General features: G+C 42.7%; 1 protein-coding gene across 9 annotated transcripts in view; it reads right to left on the reverse strand.

The window, feature by feature from the left end:
* The window catches only part of LOC147026311 (breast cancer anti-estrogen resistance protein 3 homolog), a 212,911-nt gene that overhangs the window by 96,946 nt on the left and 95,698 nt on the right, over positions 1 to 20,267 (reverse strand). The window contains exon 1 of one of the 9 annotated variants that reach the window (XM_085881601.1): positions 1,104 to 1,295. The exons of the other annotated variants lie outside the window; for them this stretch is intronic. Within the exon in view, the coding sequence (XP_085737727.1) occupies positions 1,104 to 1,199 (96 nt within the window). The 5' untranslated portion in view covers positions 1,200 to 1,295. Of the gene's footprint in view, positions 1 to 1,103; positions 1,296 to 20,267 lie in introns of those variants that run through there. 9 annotated transcript variants of the gene reach the window in all.

Genomic DNA, 20,267 nt, shown 5'->3' on the forward strand with positions numbered 1-20,267 from the left:
ACGGTCTCCTGCAATCTCAGGTTGTGTTAAACTTCCTGTGTTAAACTAAAGGCAATAAACATTATTTCACACAAAGTGTGACGGTGATAATGCCGGGAGTATCGATTCACAAGACAGCTATTCTGCTATCAAGGACAGAGCCATAAAGTGGAAATGTAACTCGAAGGTGTGGCATCTTACCTCAAGGGTTAAACAAGTTCCCACATTCCTACACCAGCCGTACTTTATTATATATATATATATATATATATATATATATATATATATATATATATATATATATATATATCTCTCTCTCTCTCTCTATATATATATATATATATATATATATATATATATATATATATATATATATATATATATATATATATATATATATATATATATATATATATATATATATATATATATCTCTCTCTCTCTCTCTCTCTCTCTCTCTCTCTCTCTCTCTCTCTCTCTCTCTCTCTCTCTCTCTCTCTATCTCTCTCTCTCTCTCTCCGGAATGCTACACCAGCAAAGAGGAGCTGGATGATGCAAATCGATGGAGATTGTTGAAAAAGCGGGTGTGAAAATCAAAGATTTGCATACACGGACAACGTATCAGAGCCAGGTATCAATTTGAGAATTCAGAAATCAACAAAAACTGACGACTTCACCATTTTTCTCGACTTGATCTTAAAAACATATCAACTCAGGTCTATCTATGACCACCTTAAATGCTCAACAATGGGAAACCCAGTTAAGAGTATATATATATATATATATATATATATATATATATATATATATATATATATATATATATATATATATATATATATATATATATAATGATACATACAAAACATAACCTTACAAATCATTTTGACTCAGAAGAACTATCGAGAAGTTTACCAGAAAGGATTGAAAATCCTAAAAACGAACATCCTCTTCGATCAGTTTCTCAACTTGCAGGGCAGCAACATGTTTGGTAAGTTTACTCATAAATTTTCATTTCATTACCACTGCCGGTGTCTCCTGAGGTCATGTTACGGAGCATGGGTACAGCCAATTGTGAGTAAAACAATGGCCGATCATTCAACCATCTGTAACCAAGGACCCACCTGCCAACTTGAACAGATCATGTCTTCCTTCACACGGCACGTGCCAATTAGTCCAGGAAATGTCCTTGTGGTGTGAAGCGGTGAGATAGTCCACATGAGCAGTGTGAAGAGCTTGCTCGGAGTGCCGCGTGGGGCTATGGTAGTCCCAGCAATGTGCTGTGAGCACAGAGCCAGCCACACCTTTGGCTCAAGTCGTGGGCGACGACTAGCGTGCTGGAACAAAGCTCAAGCCTCAGGGGCAACTCTCTATTCACACGGCCACGACTGTAACGATCATCTTGGGTTACGTTCAGTCGCCAAGCTGCAAGATTTAATCTGACATGACAAAATATTGTTTGGAAAGTTTTACGTTAGTTTTTTGGTGAACAAATTAATTTGAATGTGTTGCTCTGCCTTTAAATTTGTTTATCCTAAAAAAAAATTAATCTCCTAAAGAATAATGGGGGGAAAAAACAATTGAAAATAATAAAATGAATACTGCCTTAAAAGGAACTTCAATGCAGGAGGAGACCATGAGGCCCATCAAGGCTTACGCCAGCATTGCTAGCTTATTGTTAAATCGAATGAAAAATAGTATTTACACCTTACTTCTAACCAAATAAACATCACTCAACCTTACACGTTTGGATTTGTTGAGCGAAGCAGCGAACAGAATGCTGAATGCAGGATGGTACTTGTTTTTTTAAAACAAATCGGATTTACCTATGTTTGTGCAAACAGCAACCTTACAACTACCTCCTATGATTTCTCATGAGATCTGATCAGATTTCATGATTTAAAAAAAATGTTGTTCGGGCAATCAATTGGCTCATGTGGTACTTGTTCATTGAACCACAGCAAGTTATGCCATGCACATCAGATCAAAAATGAATCTCGAATACTGTGAATGCAAACCTTCAGTGCATATCCATAGCAAACAATGAATACAGAAGGATATTAGAGGTGTTCATAGAGTATGAACGATTTCAAAACAGCTCGATTTTGTCATACGTCAGGGGAACTCAGCTCATGACGCTAGGTTCAACCATGGGCTTTTCATTGCCTGGTCTATGGCTGCTCATAAACATAGCTTAAGCGATTACACAGCTGACAACATGGTTGCAGTTAACTGTGGCAACAGGCAATCGGACACATTAACAAACGGAAGCTATTGGGCTGCGATACAAGCCTTTAAAGTCAAATAAAGAAGGAGACTGAGACAGGCCGGCCTTGTAGGGCCTGTACTTCTTGCCCTCAGGCCCAGAACACAGCTGGTGGCATCCTCAGTGAAAAAGCTGCCTCACAGTATTGTACTTCCTATTAACTCATAACTCATGTAATGGCATAAAGGAGGTTCTTTAAGGCACTAGATGAGCTCGCAAAGCAGAACACACAGCGATCACATGAAGAGATGTTCCTCCACTCGGTCCCTCACCATGCAGACTGGCTGCAATTTGGTAGATTAGCAAAACCAGCACATAACTTTGACAATGGCAAAAACATCGTCGTTCGTGGGGTGTAACATTCATTTGCTGAACTTCAGCACAGGCCTCGACAATTAACCACTCTGTTTTACATATTGCTGAATGCAGACGGTATGCTCCTCAATAACAGCAAGAGCAAGATGGAAGCTCTACGATGAAACTGCTCTTTCGGACCAAATGCCTCTCCTCGAGTGGTTTCAAAGTAAACGAGCTGCATGATGAGGAAAAGTGAAACAATAATATAATTTACAACGAGCTTTGATGGAGGAGTTGGCCATGAGGCCATTTAAATCCTGTGCTATTACTACCAACTCCTGCTTGTTTGTCCATGCTCTGTTCTTTTAAAACACTGAGCATCAAGCAAGGAAGCAGCACGTACCATTTCTTTAAGTTTTGGGTATGAACTCGCCAAATGTTGGAACCTCCGACCTCCCAGACCCAGAGTGGACGAGCCAACCATTACACCACCGAGGATGGTCAAATACATAAAGGAAATTATTCAAATGTCCAGTCGAAGTGGTCTGACGATGCAGTCAACGTTAAGATAAAGGGGCCCATAGAGCCTTCCACCGATTTCTCTTCAATGAGGCACAAATACAGTGGCCTTTGTGCAAGGAAACTGCTAGCGTGATGTTGCTGCGCTTTATAATCTGGTTGCTGGCTCTCAGAGGCCTTGCTGTCGATTGTCCTGAATAGTGTCCTTTAATTTTCTGAAAGGTGCATTCAAGGACAGACAGAGCATGACTTGATGTGTAATATATGAACCCACTAGTATAGTCCCTGTCAGACAATGCATTATATGGACTATGATAAACCCAATCCCAGTCTCAAATTGGAGTTGGGAAAACCTAAAGGTTAACTATGTTGTAAGGTGTGAGTCCAATTATAATCATTAATCCTATGGTATAATTCAAACCAGAGAGTTGGTGTCAAAGCCACCCAATGCTCGCCTGTTTATACATTTATCATTTTTAAAAGACTAGTCTAATAATATTTATTTTATAAAGCATTGTAGTGAAGTCTGATCCAAATAATTTTAAAGCAATATATGTATTTGTATATTGTAATGAGTAAACTAGTACACATATTAAATGAATGGCAAGCGTCGAGTATAAACAGGTGAGCATTGGGTGTCTTTGACACCATCTTAGGTTGAAAAAAATAATAAAAAAATTAAAATCATTTGCTAATTTCAACTTCACTACACCAACAGTATACCCCAAAGGAACCTCCACGCCAAATATCAGCATCCTAGTACACATATTAAATGAATGGCAAGCTTCTAAAAAATAACTTGCACCAAAAACTTTAACGTTGATGTGCTACAAAAAAGTTAAGTTCAAAACAGGTCAAAAATTTAAAATATTTGTAATTATTTTTTAATTTCAACTTCACGACATCAATAATATACCCCAACGGAACCTCCATGCCAAATATCAGCATCCTAGTACACATATTAAATGAATGGCAAGCTTATAAATAACTTGCACCAAAAACTTTAACATTTTCACGCTGACGCTGACGCTCATGCCGGGGGTATCGCTATAGCTCTCTGTTCTTCGAACAGGCGAGCTAAAAAGGGGTTAACAATCCAGTAGAGATAAATAATCTGTTCAATAATTGGTACTCCAATCATGATGTAAATAAAGAGCCTAAAAATCACAAGTCAGGCTTTTTATAGTTATTTTTTGGTTACAATGTTGAGGTTCGTGGAGAAGTTCGAACATATGTTGTATGGATCAGGATGTAACAGAACAAAAGGAACAGCAGAAAGAGAGAGGGAAATATGCCAACAACAGGATTGAGGGACAAAATGGAGGAAAAATTGGAAAAATAAGGGATGTGAGGAAGAATTAGGGGTAGGAAAGGACACACGGGGTGGACAAGATGGATACAGCCACAAATTCTTCCGGAAAAAAATGGAAAGTTAGAAAGAGGTGGGCGTGGGGAGGGTTAATGAGGGTAGAAAAGACCATGGTTTTGGATGGGGTATGATCTGCGATGGTGGTGAACAGCTGTCTTGAAGCTCTGGAGGGAAGAATGAGATTGAAGAGAATGTGTAAGTTGGTTCCACAGGTGGGAGAAAATAAGAACTAAGTAGATTCCTATGATCACAAAGCTATTGCCAAGGGTAAGCCTCCCATGACTGGGGAAGGCTTACCCTTGGCGATCACACGTGACATACCCTTGGCCCCACGATGCAATGATAGCCATATGTTTTTTTTTGGACCATCATATGACCTTGACCTACAATATTTAGGGATAGAGTGTACATTAAGAAAATGTGCCTCCATCTAAAATCTATCCATAAAATGCAACATCATGAAAATCGGAGGAAAATTATTCAAGTTATAATCAAAAATTTATTTTTTGTTCATTCGTTTACAATCTGAAAAAAGTAGGTCAAGGACACTAATTAAATATCAGGTGCACAACGTCAGTGCAGGTCCACTATTATGATGCAAGAACATCTTGGAAGGCCAAGCGATCTTTGAGATTCCGCATTGGCAAAATTGAGCGATGACAAAAAAAACGTTCTTTTACTCAGACTGCCATTTGACCTTGACCTTTAACATGGAGGGATATGATGTAAATTAAGCATAAATGCGGTGCTCTAGGCCAGGGTTTCTCAGCCGGATTTATCAGACGACTAGCCTGTTCTGGTATTTGGTCGCCACAACCCTCTGTTATCCCTACAAGGGTTTTTAATAAAGCAAACAAACACAGGAATTAAGATTTTGAAAAATACACTTTACTGGGGAAAATACTGGGTTTATTCAAGTGGAATTTTTTTTAAACCAGGTGAGGAAAACTGGGCTGGACCCATTAGTTCCAACCATAACTACAGGAGTAACAAAAAGGCTGGAACCTGGGTCGTTTTTATTTCCTTTTTGCACACATGTCAATTTGGGGACGAGGCTTACTCGGTGAACATCGTAGCTTGCTCTCGACATTGATCAGCCTGTTTCTGGCTTTAGCTTTGATCATTACTAAGCTTAAGAATGCAAGTTCACATAGGTAAATTGTTAGGAACATCATTCGGACTTGTGCAACAACTTAGTGCAGACTGCTCACAACTCTCCAGGAAACCCACTCGAGGCCCCCATTTGAGAAACACTGCTCGAGGCCATCTAATGAGTGCAATTTCGTTCTGATCAGACAAACAAACCTTCGTCGGGATTTGGTGAAAAAAGTTAAAATGTCTATAATTGGATCATGAGCTTAAGATTAGGTCAATGTCAAAAAATATGTCAACCCTGCAAACTTTTTATTCCCATTATTGATGCATAATTTCATTTTGAAAGTCACAGCCAGATCCAAGATGATGGTGTGAGTCGTCGCTTTCGACGAATCTCTCCCCTTTATTGGTGTACTCACTAAGCATTGCATGTTGTGCGATGGCTTAAAATGTATTATTAAATAAGTCCAATGTGGGGCCCACAGCATCTAATGCAAGCATCGCAGGTATAGGCTGTTCCTTGCAGAAGCGGACTTTGGCAGGTTTTCTTTTCTTGCCTCCACTGTCTTTTGATTGCAAGTCTCCCACATTCAAAGTGGTCCAGGCCTTTGCAGCAAATGTTACGCCAAGCTGACCTGTTTGTTGCCTGATGTTATCAGGTAATAACTGGAATGGCACAAAACATGAGCGTAGACTTAAGGACATCTTTATAATGCTTCCTTTGTCCACCACATGACCGTTTACCAAATTTAAGTTGGCCATGGAAAAGCGCTTTCAGGATTCTATGGTCTTCCATATTAGTCCAGGAGCAAGGACCTGAAAAAAATGAAATCGTTCAACACTCCCTACAGAAAAGGTTTGACTTGACAGAGTGGTAGAATAGACCCTATAGAACACCTCCAGGTAGTATGTGGTTTCAAATTGTGGTATCATTAAAATTCGACAGGCCATTATACATACCAAGGGTATTATGTATCCATGGTATGTATTATGTATCGCAGCTGTTTGCCTACTGGAGTGATTATGTATCCATGGTACAGCTGCTCCTCCAGTTCATCAAGGCAGAGAGGACTGGAAACTGGATTCTGCATCTCTCTGCTACTGCTGCAATGACCCCTCACTTCTTCGCAATGGATCGACCCAACTACGCCAGGTGGCTTCTTGTTTATCTGGCTGACATGAACCAGCTGCCTGAGACCCATCCTGCCGTCAATGAAGAGTTCATGTCTGGCAATCATGCCATCAGTCGATCGCCTCAACCTTTTGCTCAAGTGTGGACCGACATGGCCCGAGAGCAGTCCATCAACCGCAACAGCAAGACAAACGGTGGCATCATAGGGATCAGTCAGAGAGCAGGAGCTCTAGAACGATGGTTCCTGACATGTCATGAACGAGCAGCCATCACAACTGCAATGAAGGAGATGTGTGCCATACAGGACTCAGATCGTGTTGGTACCCACAGAGAAGCAGCACCAAAGAGGGTGGAGAGAGACGAAAGTGATGTTCAGAAGCTGCTGACCGTCATCACGTCAGAGCTTATGACCGATCCCTTCTCCCTAGACAACGTTGATGATGGAATTTCGTCACTGATTAACATTGCCACAGGTATCAGGATGCCCCCAGATGCTGCTACACGCATGGTTAACTCCTACCAGATCGGCACAGCTCAAATGACAACATTTGTTGAACAGAGACTGAATACCAATGAAGTGACATTTTGGGATTCCCTGCCAAACCTGAAGATCAAAACATTTGCCACACTAAGCAAGAAGAAAACAGTGAAGCTAACTGATGAGAAAGTTATCACTTAGTGCTTACCATGAACTCTTTGGCCGCCTTCTGATCACAGGAAAGTCAAGGGACATCAATCTGAGAGAACTCCTCAGCTACGAGTTATCAACAGTGCTATTATCCCTGGCCCATCACGATGGCAGCTTGAGGAAGACCAACAAGAGCGTACTCATTGCTGAGTTAGAGAAGACGGTAGATGTCCATCCAAAACTGCCACAAGTCACAACCAGCCAGATGTCTACGGCCCACATCGTCGATGCAATGGCGCTGGTACAGATGACAAAGTCCGCTGGTGCTGCAAACTTCAGTGAAATGGCATTCAAGTATTACAGCCTGGTTACTGCCCCTCTACGTCGGAATGGTCGTCAGCGGGTTGATGTTGTCTTCGACCGGTACTCCAGCCTCTCAATCAAAGCTGGGGAGCGAGAGAAACGAGGAACATCTGCAGCCTTGGAGGTGACAATCCAAGGGCCAGCCACTCCTATTCCAAAGCAGTGGATCAAATACATTGGAAATGTAGAAAACAAAGTCAACTTGTGTGCCTTCTTGGTAGACACATGGTGCCACATGGGGGTAGACACTCTGCTTGATGGTCAACACCTAGTCATCGGTGGTGGTTTCAAGAACCCGCAGAAATCTGTGCTAGTCATCAGAGGGCACTGTGAAGAACCGGTTCCCCTCAAGTCAGATCATGAAGAGGCAAACACACGAATATTGCTACATGCAAAACATGCCTCTCATTATCACAACAGGATTGTGATTCAATCACCTGACACAGATGTGGCTGTCCTCTGCACCACACACTACAGAAAACTTCAGTGTCGGGAGCTGTGGTTTCGGACTGGAATCAAGGATAAAGCTCGGTATATTCCTATCCACTGCTTGGCACATAAACTAGGACCTGAGCCATGTAATGCTTTACTCGGCTTCCACGCACTCACTGGGTGCGATTCAAACAGTGCACTCTCGGGACTCGGCAAGAAAAAGGGTTTCAACGTCTTACCTGACAGTAAAGAGCATCAGACCAGTCTCGGACAGCTTGGAGAACCCGAGCTCAGCAACAGCACTTCAGAAGCATGCGAAGCCTTCATATGTACAATGTACTCAACAACCAAGGGGGCTGGGAGGAAAGTGAACAATGTGAGATACTGGCAGTTCTGTCAAAAGGGACAAAGAAATGAAAATCTCCCCCTGACATTCGACAGCTTACAGCAACATATGAAGCGAGGAAATTACCAGGCCTATGTATGAAAGAGAGCATTGGAGCCTACACAGAGCCTTCCACCAGCAGCTGGACATGGCTGGAAAATTCAGGATGGTGCCCTGCAGCCTGTGCGCATGACCAAAGATCCAGCACCACGGGGTCTTCCGGAGCTGACTGTCTGTCACTGCAAGAAGTCTCTCTGTCGCCGAGCCGACTGCACATGCAGAACCAACCACATGCCATGCACAGAAGCATGTGCATGTATGGCCGAAGAAACTTGTGAAAATCCAAGAACAATCTTTGAATCCAGTGGTGAAGAAGACGCTGACTAAAAGTTACAACAGATGACATCTTCATGCTTCCATGGCGAATGTGATTCCTTGTTGCCAGACACAAATATTACAAACCGCTCTGACGAATGTGCTTCCGTGCAACCATGCACAACTATTATGATTCGGTCTCACTAATGTGCTTCTGTGTTGTCATGCACAGCTCCCAGTGTCGACCATGATAACTATTATCATCCACTATGAGGAATGAATAAGCTTCCGTGCTGCCAGAGACAACTATTATACTCGGCTTTCACTAATGTACTTCCGTGTTGCCAAAGACAACTATTATGCTCGGCTCTGGTGTATGTGCTTCCGTGTTGCTATACACAAGTAAAAGACGAACGCTAAAAATAACAGATGCCGTTTTCTTTATGTGTGCCTCTGTATGTATATGAATTTCTGCAGAACAATACTTTCTTAAGCGTTTGATTTCCAAAATGTATACATACCAGTAGTAACTGAGAAACACCGTTCACCTTCCTATGAGAACACAATCAAAAATGTCAGAAAGTTTGAATTAGTGTGATATTTTAGCTTTGGTGATGCCATGGCAAAGGCCATTTTCAAATAACTGTACATATTCTGATAGAGAATTATAATACAAAGCCAATGATACCTCAATATTGAAAATTGGTCGAGTCTAGACAAAGATATTCACGTTTACGTTACCCCTCCGCCTAAATTTTGCTAGCCCACAGTGACCCTCTTGGTAAGTACCCTTGGTATGTATAATGGCCTGTAGAATTTTAATGATACCACAATTTGTAACCACTTAATACCTGGAGGTATTCTATAGGGTCTATTCTACCACCTTGTCAAGTCAAACCTTTTCTGTAGGGGGTGTTGAACGAATTTCCTTATTTGGCCTCATATGAGAAATGGCTGCTGGACTATTTGTGTGAGGTGTAATGACCAGCGAAGCTGGGCTTGCGTCAGGAAATACTCAATTCCTTGGATGCAACAGCAGTCTTGGATTGAGGTGTTAGGTATCGTGTCTCGCCAGGTGATGCCAAGAATCTTACGAAGGCATTGCATATGGAATTGATCAAGACATTTGATATGATGACAATAGGGTGTCCAAGATTCGTATCCATGCAAAAGTATTGATAGGACAACGGCGTAATAGACACTAATCTTGGTGTCCAGGTGAATGCCACGTTCATACCAAAGGTGATGCGTCAATCTTCCAAAGGACACACATGTTTTACCGAGTCTTGATGTTACTTCATCGTCAATCATTGCATTTTGGGAGAGGACACCTTTGAGGTAGCAGAACTTATCTACAATTTTGAGTGGCGTGTCATCGATGGTAATGTATGGGACAGGATATGCACCTTCTGGTTTCAGCTGAGACATAGTCTCGGTCTTTTTGAGGCTAATTGTGAGGCCATAACGATGAGCAGATCGCACAAAGGAGTTGGCATGTTGCATCAATGGTGAAAATTTTGTCTTAATCTGACAAGCGGTTGCGGAGAAAAACATGAAAGTTCTGTGCGGACAAACAGACAGTCAGACAAAGACAGACAAACAAGCGGACCCAAATGTAATACCCTCTCTGAATCCTTCGGTGAGAGTAACAAAAGGTTCACATATGACATCATAGGTCACATGGTTTGGCAGCCATATTGGATTTATCTGAAAACCTATAAAAAAAATCTTCTCCAGAACGGCTTGACAGATCGAGGGGAAACTTCACACAAATGTTCCCCAAGCCTTGGGTGTACAAGTTTGTTTAGGAATAATTGATCGGTCACATGGTTTAGCAGAAGAAAAATATTAACAAGGTTTTCTCTGGAACTGCTTTATCAATCAACATGAAACTTCACAATTATGATCAATCGTGATGGAGAATAAATGTTTTAAATTTCAACTTGATCGGACACATGGTCTGGCAACCAGAATTATTTTATTTTTGTTGATCTGGGTTCTTTTTTATTTTTTCTTGAAAAAGGTTCACTTTGCTGTGCCTGGATGGGTTTGAGGGTGGAGGAGTAGCAGCTGAAATGTGAATCCGATCCAGGTTCCTCCTGATGACTTCATCTTTGCTTTTTGCTTGTCTCGGGTTCCTTCTGATGACTCCAATGCAGGACTGTACCTATTTGGTCTTCCGTTTGATTTGAATTGAATTTATTTTAATCCCATTCTAAATTCAATTGAATAATGATAATAATAAAAAACACATCATTGGTCAGGGTCAGGTGTCCAATCAAAGCAGGTTTGCATCAAAGCGGGATGTTTTGGTACCCGGTCATCACTGCCAGCAGTTATAAAGTGGCAGTTCTAGTTATGTCTCTGATTAATTACGTAACACACCAGTACACAAATGCCACACAAAATACACCACACAAAACACATCACACAAAAGTTCTGATGAGGGTCTGCAATCTCTGATTGCTCTTTCGAGTTTGGATCTTTGATTAGGTGCTGGCCGTCTGAGCTATGGGGTGCAGCGATACCACAAGAAGACGGTTCGTATACTGCCTTTCGACCAGCATAGCAGCACTTGAAGTTCTTTGTATTGGCTGCCTCCTGGATTTCTTCCACTCTTGCTGCCCACCAGCTGTCTTTCATGGAACATAGTTTTGACTGTGTGAGTCTCCTAAGTTGCAGGTAAGAGGAGTGTTTACTCGCTGAGCCTCTGTCATCAATCCAGCGAAGATGAGCTGCATGCATGGAGTCAATAAACTTTTGATCTGGGAGACGTTCTCGTCGAGCCAGTCTTTGTGACGATGCTGAACGAAACGGAGAACGTCAGCAGTTGCCCTGAAGGCGATGTCTTGTGAAAAGGCCCATCCCACTTCAGCGTTGGTAGTAGGTAGATCCAATTGTTCCAGGGCGGCATTGAGATGGTGCTGAAGCTGTGATTGCACATCACTGCATTTAAGCTGTTGAGTGTTTAGCTTTGTGGCAGGCTTAAGATATTGCCTTTTCACGGGAAGCTTGATCTTGATTGACATTTTACTCCTAACAAGCCTGTCGTCTGACCAACAGTCTAAGCCTCTCATGACGTATGTGTGCTTAACATCATGCCAGTCGTGGTGCCTGACGATGACAAAGTCGATGAGGTGCCAATGTTTAGAGCGAGGATGCATCCATGTAGCTTTATATTTATCAGCTTGTTGGAACAAGGAGTTTGTGATGATGAGTTCATTAGTTGAGCATAGCGTCAGCAGCAAGGTGCCAATGGAGTTTTCTTTGCTGATGCCGTGGTGTCCGATAACCTTTTTACACGCAACATAATCACGTCCCACTCGGGCACTGAAGTCCCCCAGCAACAAAAGCTTGTCACAATGAGATGTTGATTGTATAACTGCTGAAAGGTCATCGTAGAATTGCTCTTGGACCTCATCTGTGTTTGTCATGGTCGGGGCGTATGCACCGATGACGGTAGCATAACGTTCATTGTCAAGTTTGAGTCGCGCAGTCATGAGACGTTCACTAATACCAGTTGGGGCAGCATCTAGAAGGTTTATATGTTTGGTATTGATCACAAAACCAACAGCTGCCTGACAACTCTCACTTTCTGGCTTTCCACTCCAGTAGAACTTATAGCCAGAGCCTTGTTCCTCGAGATGGGATACACCAGGTAGTCGAGTCTCACTGAGTACTGCAATGTCTAATATAACCCATATCGCTCCATTTCATAGCCAATAACGGCCATTCGACGTTCGAGCTGGGTGCCGTTGTCTTCCAACGTGCGCCCATTCCAGGCACAGAAATTTAATATCTTGATGTTACATTTGTTAGGCTTCTTGTTATTTGTTAATTTATTTTTATTTGATGTTTCTCGACTGCAGAAATGGATGACCAACCTGCAGCAGTCGACAGGTAAGCCTAAGTGGAGCAAGCTTTCTTTGGGGAACCTTTTATATCCCCTTCTCTATGTGGAGAGAGCAGTGCTCCCCCTAAAGAGGGCTGCTCTGACACCCAAGCAGAATACGAATGTCATTGTTGCTCCTGGTCAATGACAAGATGACCATCACACTTGGGTAGCCATACATGTGGACTTGTGATTAGGGACTCACAGAAACATCCTCTGCCTATCCCTGACATCACTCCTCCCTCACCACAGGACTGAGGTCAAAATAGGTGGTGAGTAGGTGAGCAGGTGAGCAAGTGCTAATGAAAGGAAAAATAACATGCACAAAGAAGGCGATAGCGATAGCGGCGTGTGCCATCCCTCTCACACTCTCTATTCCTATGAGCACTGTTGGCTGCAGGTGCAGTGAATGCAACATGAAGCCTGATGCGCATAGGTGCAGCTGACTGGCCAGGTTGTCGGTATATGACGGCTGCCCTTGATATCCATAATGGACACAGCTGTCTGCATATGCTGTGCAATGGTGCCTAAATTGGTGCCATCACAGATGTTCATGGGCACATTTATTCATGATGTAGTGCTACGCAGGCCAACCTACAGGTGTGGTTTGATATCTGAGTGCCCTTCTCATAGCCTTAGCCAAAAGAGGTTTCCCCTACAAGGCAATGGGGATCCATTACCCTGGACAAGGGGTCCATACCAGGTACTGTCAGCTGGAGCCAGCTGAGCCCGGGACTTGCATCGGACAGCGACGTCACTCCCTGAATCAGCTGAAAAACAGCTACCCTGCTTCCGGTAGATCCAAGATACAGCCTGGACATTGACAGAAAAAAGGAGAAAAACCGAGTACTCATTTAGGTATAAGACTTTGACCTTTAACCCAGATGTGTATGATGTGAATAAAGTGCAAATGTGCTTTGCCCTCCGCTATCTAGTGCAGGCAATTTTGGTCTGATCAAACAAACTTTCGTTGAGTTATGGTGAAAAATATTAAAATGACTATAATTAGGTCATGACCTTAAAAATTAGGTCAAATGTCAACAACATTAGGCCAACCCCACATACTTTCTATTTGGATTATTGATGCAAAATTTAATTCTGAAACTCTCAGCCAGCTCCGAGATACAGCTTGGAAATTGATCATTTGGAAATTTTGAATGTTGAAAGTGCAGAAAGAAAGAAAAAAAATCTAAATGGTGGTTTAGTACTCCTGGGGCCTGAGAGTCGAAAAAAACTTTGTGGTACCATTAAAATTGGGGGTGCCAATTCAAGAAATAAACCCTACAAAAGCAAAAAGTCTTCCCTTTATGCTATCGGGAAAGGCTTAATGAGTGGAGGTGAGCAGCGATTCTGGATTTCGGAGTTTCGCCATAAGGGGGTTCCTGGCAGACCACGTACACCCAGCAGAAGCTGGGGGTGGAGGGAGGAGGTGAGGGAGCATGGAAAGAGCAGTGGGTATAAAACCAGAAAGGAGTTGGAAGAATACAGAAATCGACCTCCAACCTAACTGAGATGGGAAAGTGATAGGCCCATTGACTCACTTCATCATGGAACAATCCAATGATTTTGAAGACCTTGGTTTTCATGGCATCTAGCTGAGCAAGGCAGGGGCACCACCCCAGATGGGAGAGCATGCATGCATTGGGACCATACTCTGTGCAGAGCATCGGTGCTGCCAAAGCAATCTCCTGGGCTATTGGGCACAATCCTGGACAGGTCGCCACTCCAATACAGGATACTCAAATGGCTCAATCATCCCAGCAGATTGGTACTCATTTTGACAGCCTCCGAAGGATGACAGGCTGAGTCAAGCCCACCTGGTATTAATTCAACAGCCAAGCAGGATTTGAACTCAGGACCCTCAGATCCCAAGCTCACAACTATAACCATTAAGCCAACACCAGGCATATGGGAGAGCAGTACTCCATCAAGCTGTAGATGAAGGCCTTGTCGGTGGATAAGAGTTCAGGGGTGCCAAGGAAGAAGTTTCCATGACGGAAGAGGACCAATCGACAGGTGGCTTCGGCAGCCCACATTTAAATGTGGTTTTCCCAAGAATGATCATGGCTTTGAGTGAGACCCAAGAGTTTGAGTGACTGAACTTCTTCAAGAGGATTGTTAAGAAAGTAGATTGAGGGTTTGCCAGACGGTCCTTTTGGAGAGAGATAGTGATAGGGTGAAATTTGTCTGAATTGAAAAACATGTTCCAAGTTTTTTTACCTGCCTGTGATTTTGTCAAGGTCTGACGAGAGGAAAGACGCTGCTGCCTGTCTATCTGATGGATGAGGGATGTCACAGCAAGGGTGGAGTCATAAGCAAAGCGATGAAGAAGATTTTCGAGAGAGTCAGAGAGCTCGTTGATGAAGAAAGATTAAGAATAGGATGGGGCCGAGAACACTGCCTTGGGCGACTCCAGCATTAACAGGGAAAGGGGATAAAAAAGATTCCGTTGAGAGCCACACTCTGGCGATGAGAGTACAGGAAGTCAGTAAGCCGTGTGTGGAGTCGGCTTTGGATGCCATTGGCAGAGTGTTTGGAAGAGCAAGTCATAGACTTTACTTGGTCTACTGCAGGATGAAGGTCGTCTTCAACATGTTCCATTCTGTTCTAAGCAATGCTACTTGAGGACAATGGACTCCAGTATATTTTACAATTCCATCTCTCCATCTGATCTCAGGTTTATCTGTGCTTCTTCCACAGGGCCTTCTCGAGGTTGGTAGTTTGCAATTCTTGTCATCTATTGGTTGTCCATTATTTTTTGCTGTGTGTCCATCCTAATTGCATTTGTAATGATCCCCCGCCAACCAACGAAGTTGGCGGGGGATATAGAAATGGGTTCCGTCTGTCCGTCCGTCGTACGTCTGTCCGTCACATTTCGTTTCCGGAGCTTAACGACAAATCCCCTCAAGAAATATTTACGAAATTTGGTACACATATCAAGCAAGTGGTGAACTGGTGCATTTTGATATTTAGAGATTTCCCCCCAAAAAATTTCTGTCACTTTCTATGGAAACAAGTTGGGTATTAAGAAATAATTGAGGTCAACCTTTGTTTCCAGAGCATAGTTGCAAAACTATTAACTATTTCTTTATGAAATTTGGTACACACATCAAGAATAAATTGAACTGGTGCCTTTTGCTACTTGTCCTCATTCACTATGGCGGGGGATATCGAAGACTTTGTCTTCAACGGATGGTAGTTTATTTTTTAATCGCGAGCACAATGTCGTTGAATTTAGTTTACTATCCCATCCATTTGCCTGCACTCTCGTCCCTTTTGGCAATGCCAAGAAAACATCCCTCTGCAGCTCCATGTGATGATCATTTTCTTTGCTCCATCTGCTTTGTAAGACACCCGGTGCCACTGCCATATGCCGTTGCTTGTATTACGCATTGCTTATACACTTTATTTTTCAAATGTTTGTCCTTCATTACATTATTAATCATTGTTAAAAAAACAATATTATTTTAAATTCATGGATTCATCAGATTAACCATATTATGAGAAAACAGAAATGGTTTCTGCTGAATTGGAATCTTGATACCCCCCAAGGATAGTTAGAGATAGCTTGGGTTCATCGCGCAAGATCCCATTTTCCAGTCCCAAATTCATTGCGATCTGCAGGCAGCCTCACAATCTCGATGCTAATTTCCTCGCGAGGCGCAGCTTGGCATTACGTCATCCTTCTGTGCGATCGAAGCTCACTGCTCAATAACCCTGACCAAGCTTTGTAATTGCTTATCACAATCTCTTTATGACGCATGCTATATGTTAACGTTTCAGTCAAACGGAGGCATCCCAACATCCCGAGCAAAGCGTGACTCAGCAATGGAAGGGTAGCCCTGACAATTTGTCATTGTTACTCATTGGAATCATTTATCATCTCCAAGCAATTTCCTGTCGCTCAACTGCTGACAGCTCAATTCCTGTACCTTCCTTTGTTGTAATAAAGATCTGTCTGTATTCCGTCAATGCTCGTTACCAAAATGTGCATCAGCATGTAGATAGACTTCGACTATGCAGGTGGGCTGTCATCACAGGCTGCAGAGTTATGACAGGGACTACAGGTAGGAATGCCATCACAAGTTGTACGGGAGGTTACGGCAAATGACGTGGAAGAAAACATGATTTTTGGAAAATGCATTATTTCATGACGGTGTCATTGTGTCATGAACTGGTTGCTTGGTGGACCTGCCGTGGAACCTGCTCGAGGGCTTATCGCTACACTTTTAATCGTCGGCGTGACGGTCGTGCGGACGCGCCATATCAATGGACGGCGATACAGGCGCCGCTCATCTATCAAGTTGGACATCATTAGGAGCCCCCTTTAACGAGCATGCCATCATCTGTGCCATGCCTGCGAATTGTGTCGGGAAGCCATGCTTGCTGGATGATGTTTGAGGGTGGGGGGAAGCATGGAGAGAATCGATGCTGTGAGTTGTACAATGAGCTTGTGATGACGTCACTGTTGCGATGACATCATAATGGAATTAAATCTTGGTTATCGGCACCGGTGAAAAGGCTGGATTTTGATTGCCAAGCATCCCGAGCGGGGATTTGAGCTGCGTGCTCATGTAGGTCATACGTTATTATTCAAACCGGTTATGAATAAGCCGAATAGATATTATATATGATCAGTACTTTCATATCATGAGTCAAGCCATTGCATACGACTCCTTCCAAGAGAAGAGCTTGCACTTGTGGTCAAAAGGTTTCTCCAATACCTTAATTCCATTGTAATATCGCACGCTCACAATAAGCTACCATGCTTAAATTTCCCCTCAAATACACGGTAGTTTAGTGACTTGAACAAGAAAGGTTTGAGAATGGGTTCCTTTCCATAAAGGGATAATTGGGGAAGTTGGTGTGGAGACATGAACATGAATAAATAAGTAAATAAAGAAGAGATGCAGATAACCAAATAGATAATTATCAAATTATAATTTATTCAGATTTGGAACAACAGCTTCACCCTCATTGGATTAACCAACTCTGCATTGCTTCGCCTCTAAAGTCCATGAAAGAGAAAACTATCCAAAGACAACAACCTCTCAAAGGAAGTGTGTGGGTTCAAAGTACAAAAATAGGCACAAACAACTTAAGTTCTCAAATCTCAACAAACTAATGATAAAAAGACAACATGTGTATCAGATATTAACTAGAACAGGCACTCAGTAGAGCGCATACCTTCACCAACGCTAAATTTCCCCCCCCCCACCCAGAAACCGTTGATTGTGAGGGTATTTAATCCCATATCACATCTGCTATCTCATGTGTTATGATGGCTTAAAAACATTACATTTCCTGCTGTTTGACACTGATTCACGTACATTGTACAATTTCTGTATGAACTCCCTGACCTTTTTGGGTGTCGGTGTCAAGTCAATCTGATGACAACTGGTCACATTATAAGAAATCAAATATTACACATCACAGGATAGGGAATTGAATTCTAAACATTTTGAATCTACTTACATGCAAATTGTATAAGAATTGACCGCGTTATGATAATAAAGGTCGTTGACCCCCCTGACCTTTGACCCAAACCGCTAACAAAGGTAATGACGTCATCGTGTCATATCATATATCACAAGATTGGGCATTGAATTCATAACATTTTGGCATTGGTTGCATGTAAATTGGATAAAAAAATCGACCGAACTATGGCAAAATAGAGATTTTGACCTTTTCATGACCTCGACCTTGACCTTTGTACTCTTAATTTTGTAATTGGTATTAGAGTGTGGGGAACAGAACAGTCAACAATTTGGTGTTGGTTTCATGCAAATCGGATAAGAATTGACCGTGTTATGACTAAAACCGCACATTTTGCAATGTCGTGACCCCCCCTGACCTTTGACTCCCAACTGCTAATAAGGGTTGTTACGTCATTGTGTCAATGTCACATATCACAAGATGGGGCATTCAATTCTGAACATTTTGGCATTAGTTGCATGCAAATTGGATACAAATTGACCGCGCTATGGTAAAAAGACGATTTTGACCTTTCATGACCTTGACCTTTGACCCGATCGCTCCCAAAATCTAATCAAATGGTCCTCGGATAATAACCAATCATCCCACCAAATTTGCTGCGATTCAGTTCAATACTTTTGGAGTTATGCGAATAACAAACAAACGAACAAACAAATAAACACACATATTCACAAGTAAATAAATAAATACACAGCGATCCAAACATAACCTTCGCAACAAAGTTTGCGAAGGTAATGAGAGAGAAAAAAGTAATTGATTGAATGCTAAATTACATGATGATCGTAGATAAGAATAAGCAAGTGGGAAGGAGTGCAGGACCTCGATATCCCCCAAATAATATTACCATGAACCACTAAACTAAAGGGGCAGTGTCATAAACTTAAAGGGGCAGAAGGTGCAGTATTAAACAGAAGGGGCAGTAAACATCCATTCCATTGGGACTATTCTCTGTGCGTTGGTGCTGCCTCAGCAGTCTCCTTGGCAATTGGGCACAATCCTGGACCGGTCGCCACTCCGACACAGGATACCAGCAAGCTGGCACTCATTCTGCCAAACTCAGGACAACAGGCAGAGTCAACCCCACCTGGTATTAATTCAACAGCCGAGTGGGATTTGAACTCAGGATCTTAGGATCCCAAGCCCACCACTCGAACCATTAAGCCAACATTAGGCATAAACAGAAGGTGCAGTATTAAACGGAAATGGCGGTATTAAACTGAAGGGGAATTATTAATGGTCACATGGATTTTCACAAGTTCACATTAATACCAAAGTTCTTTCTGGGCAATACACCTGCTACCTCAATGGCCTCATCAACGCGAGAACGTCATCAAGGTGACACCAATTCTAAAAGCAAAATCACAACCAAAGAACACCGTGGATTCAGGTGAGGTATGTTGAACAATCTTTACTGGAAGATGTATAAGGAAGCAAAGATATAAATGTCATAAGTCGACATTTCTAAAGGAGAAAGGGCAGCAAAGATCAATTAACGTGCTTTACACCATCAGCATATATTGATCATGTTTAACCACTCCGCACATCTCACGAGGAAGGGAAGGGAATGTTCAGCCACTGGGGACTAAGGGTGCGCAGCCAGCCTGTTGTGCATTACGTCAGCATAATAAGGCAGGAGGGGCTGAGTCGCGCGCGATGCTCCGCAACACACGTGTGGGTCGAACGGAGACTATTGCGGTGATGCAGGCTCTGAAATAGCACGTGGTTGCCAATCATATAATGGGCATTATCAGAGGTCTGTGTGGCTAAGGACAGCCATGGGCCTACATACAGGATGTTGGCCGGAACATCAAGGATGGGCATCGTCCTTGATACGCCTTGATGTTGAATCCGATGCCGGGGTCCGACGTTCCACGAAACATCAATGTTCCGTTTGTGTCCAGACCTTCTGGTCAAACCGGATGAGCTAAAAGCAGATTCCGACTCCCCGGTTCCCTTCTCCTCCTGACCCCTTTTTTTTATTGCTCTTCTCCAAAGCGAACACACTTCCAAGGGTCTCGTGTTACAGCCTGCGGACAGGTGCACCGGACACGCTGCCACTGAAGGCAGGTAGATCAGATAAGGAGATAAGCATTAAGAGG

Source organism: Eptatretus burgeri, chromosome 5, assembly GCF_056783735.1.
Source record: "Eptatretus burgeri isolate ZD-2024b chromosome 5, Ebu_testis_v1, whole genome shotgun sequence".
Lineage (NCBI taxonomy): Eukaryota > Metazoa > Chordata > Myxini > Myxiniformes > Myxinidae > Eptatretus > Eptatretus burgeri.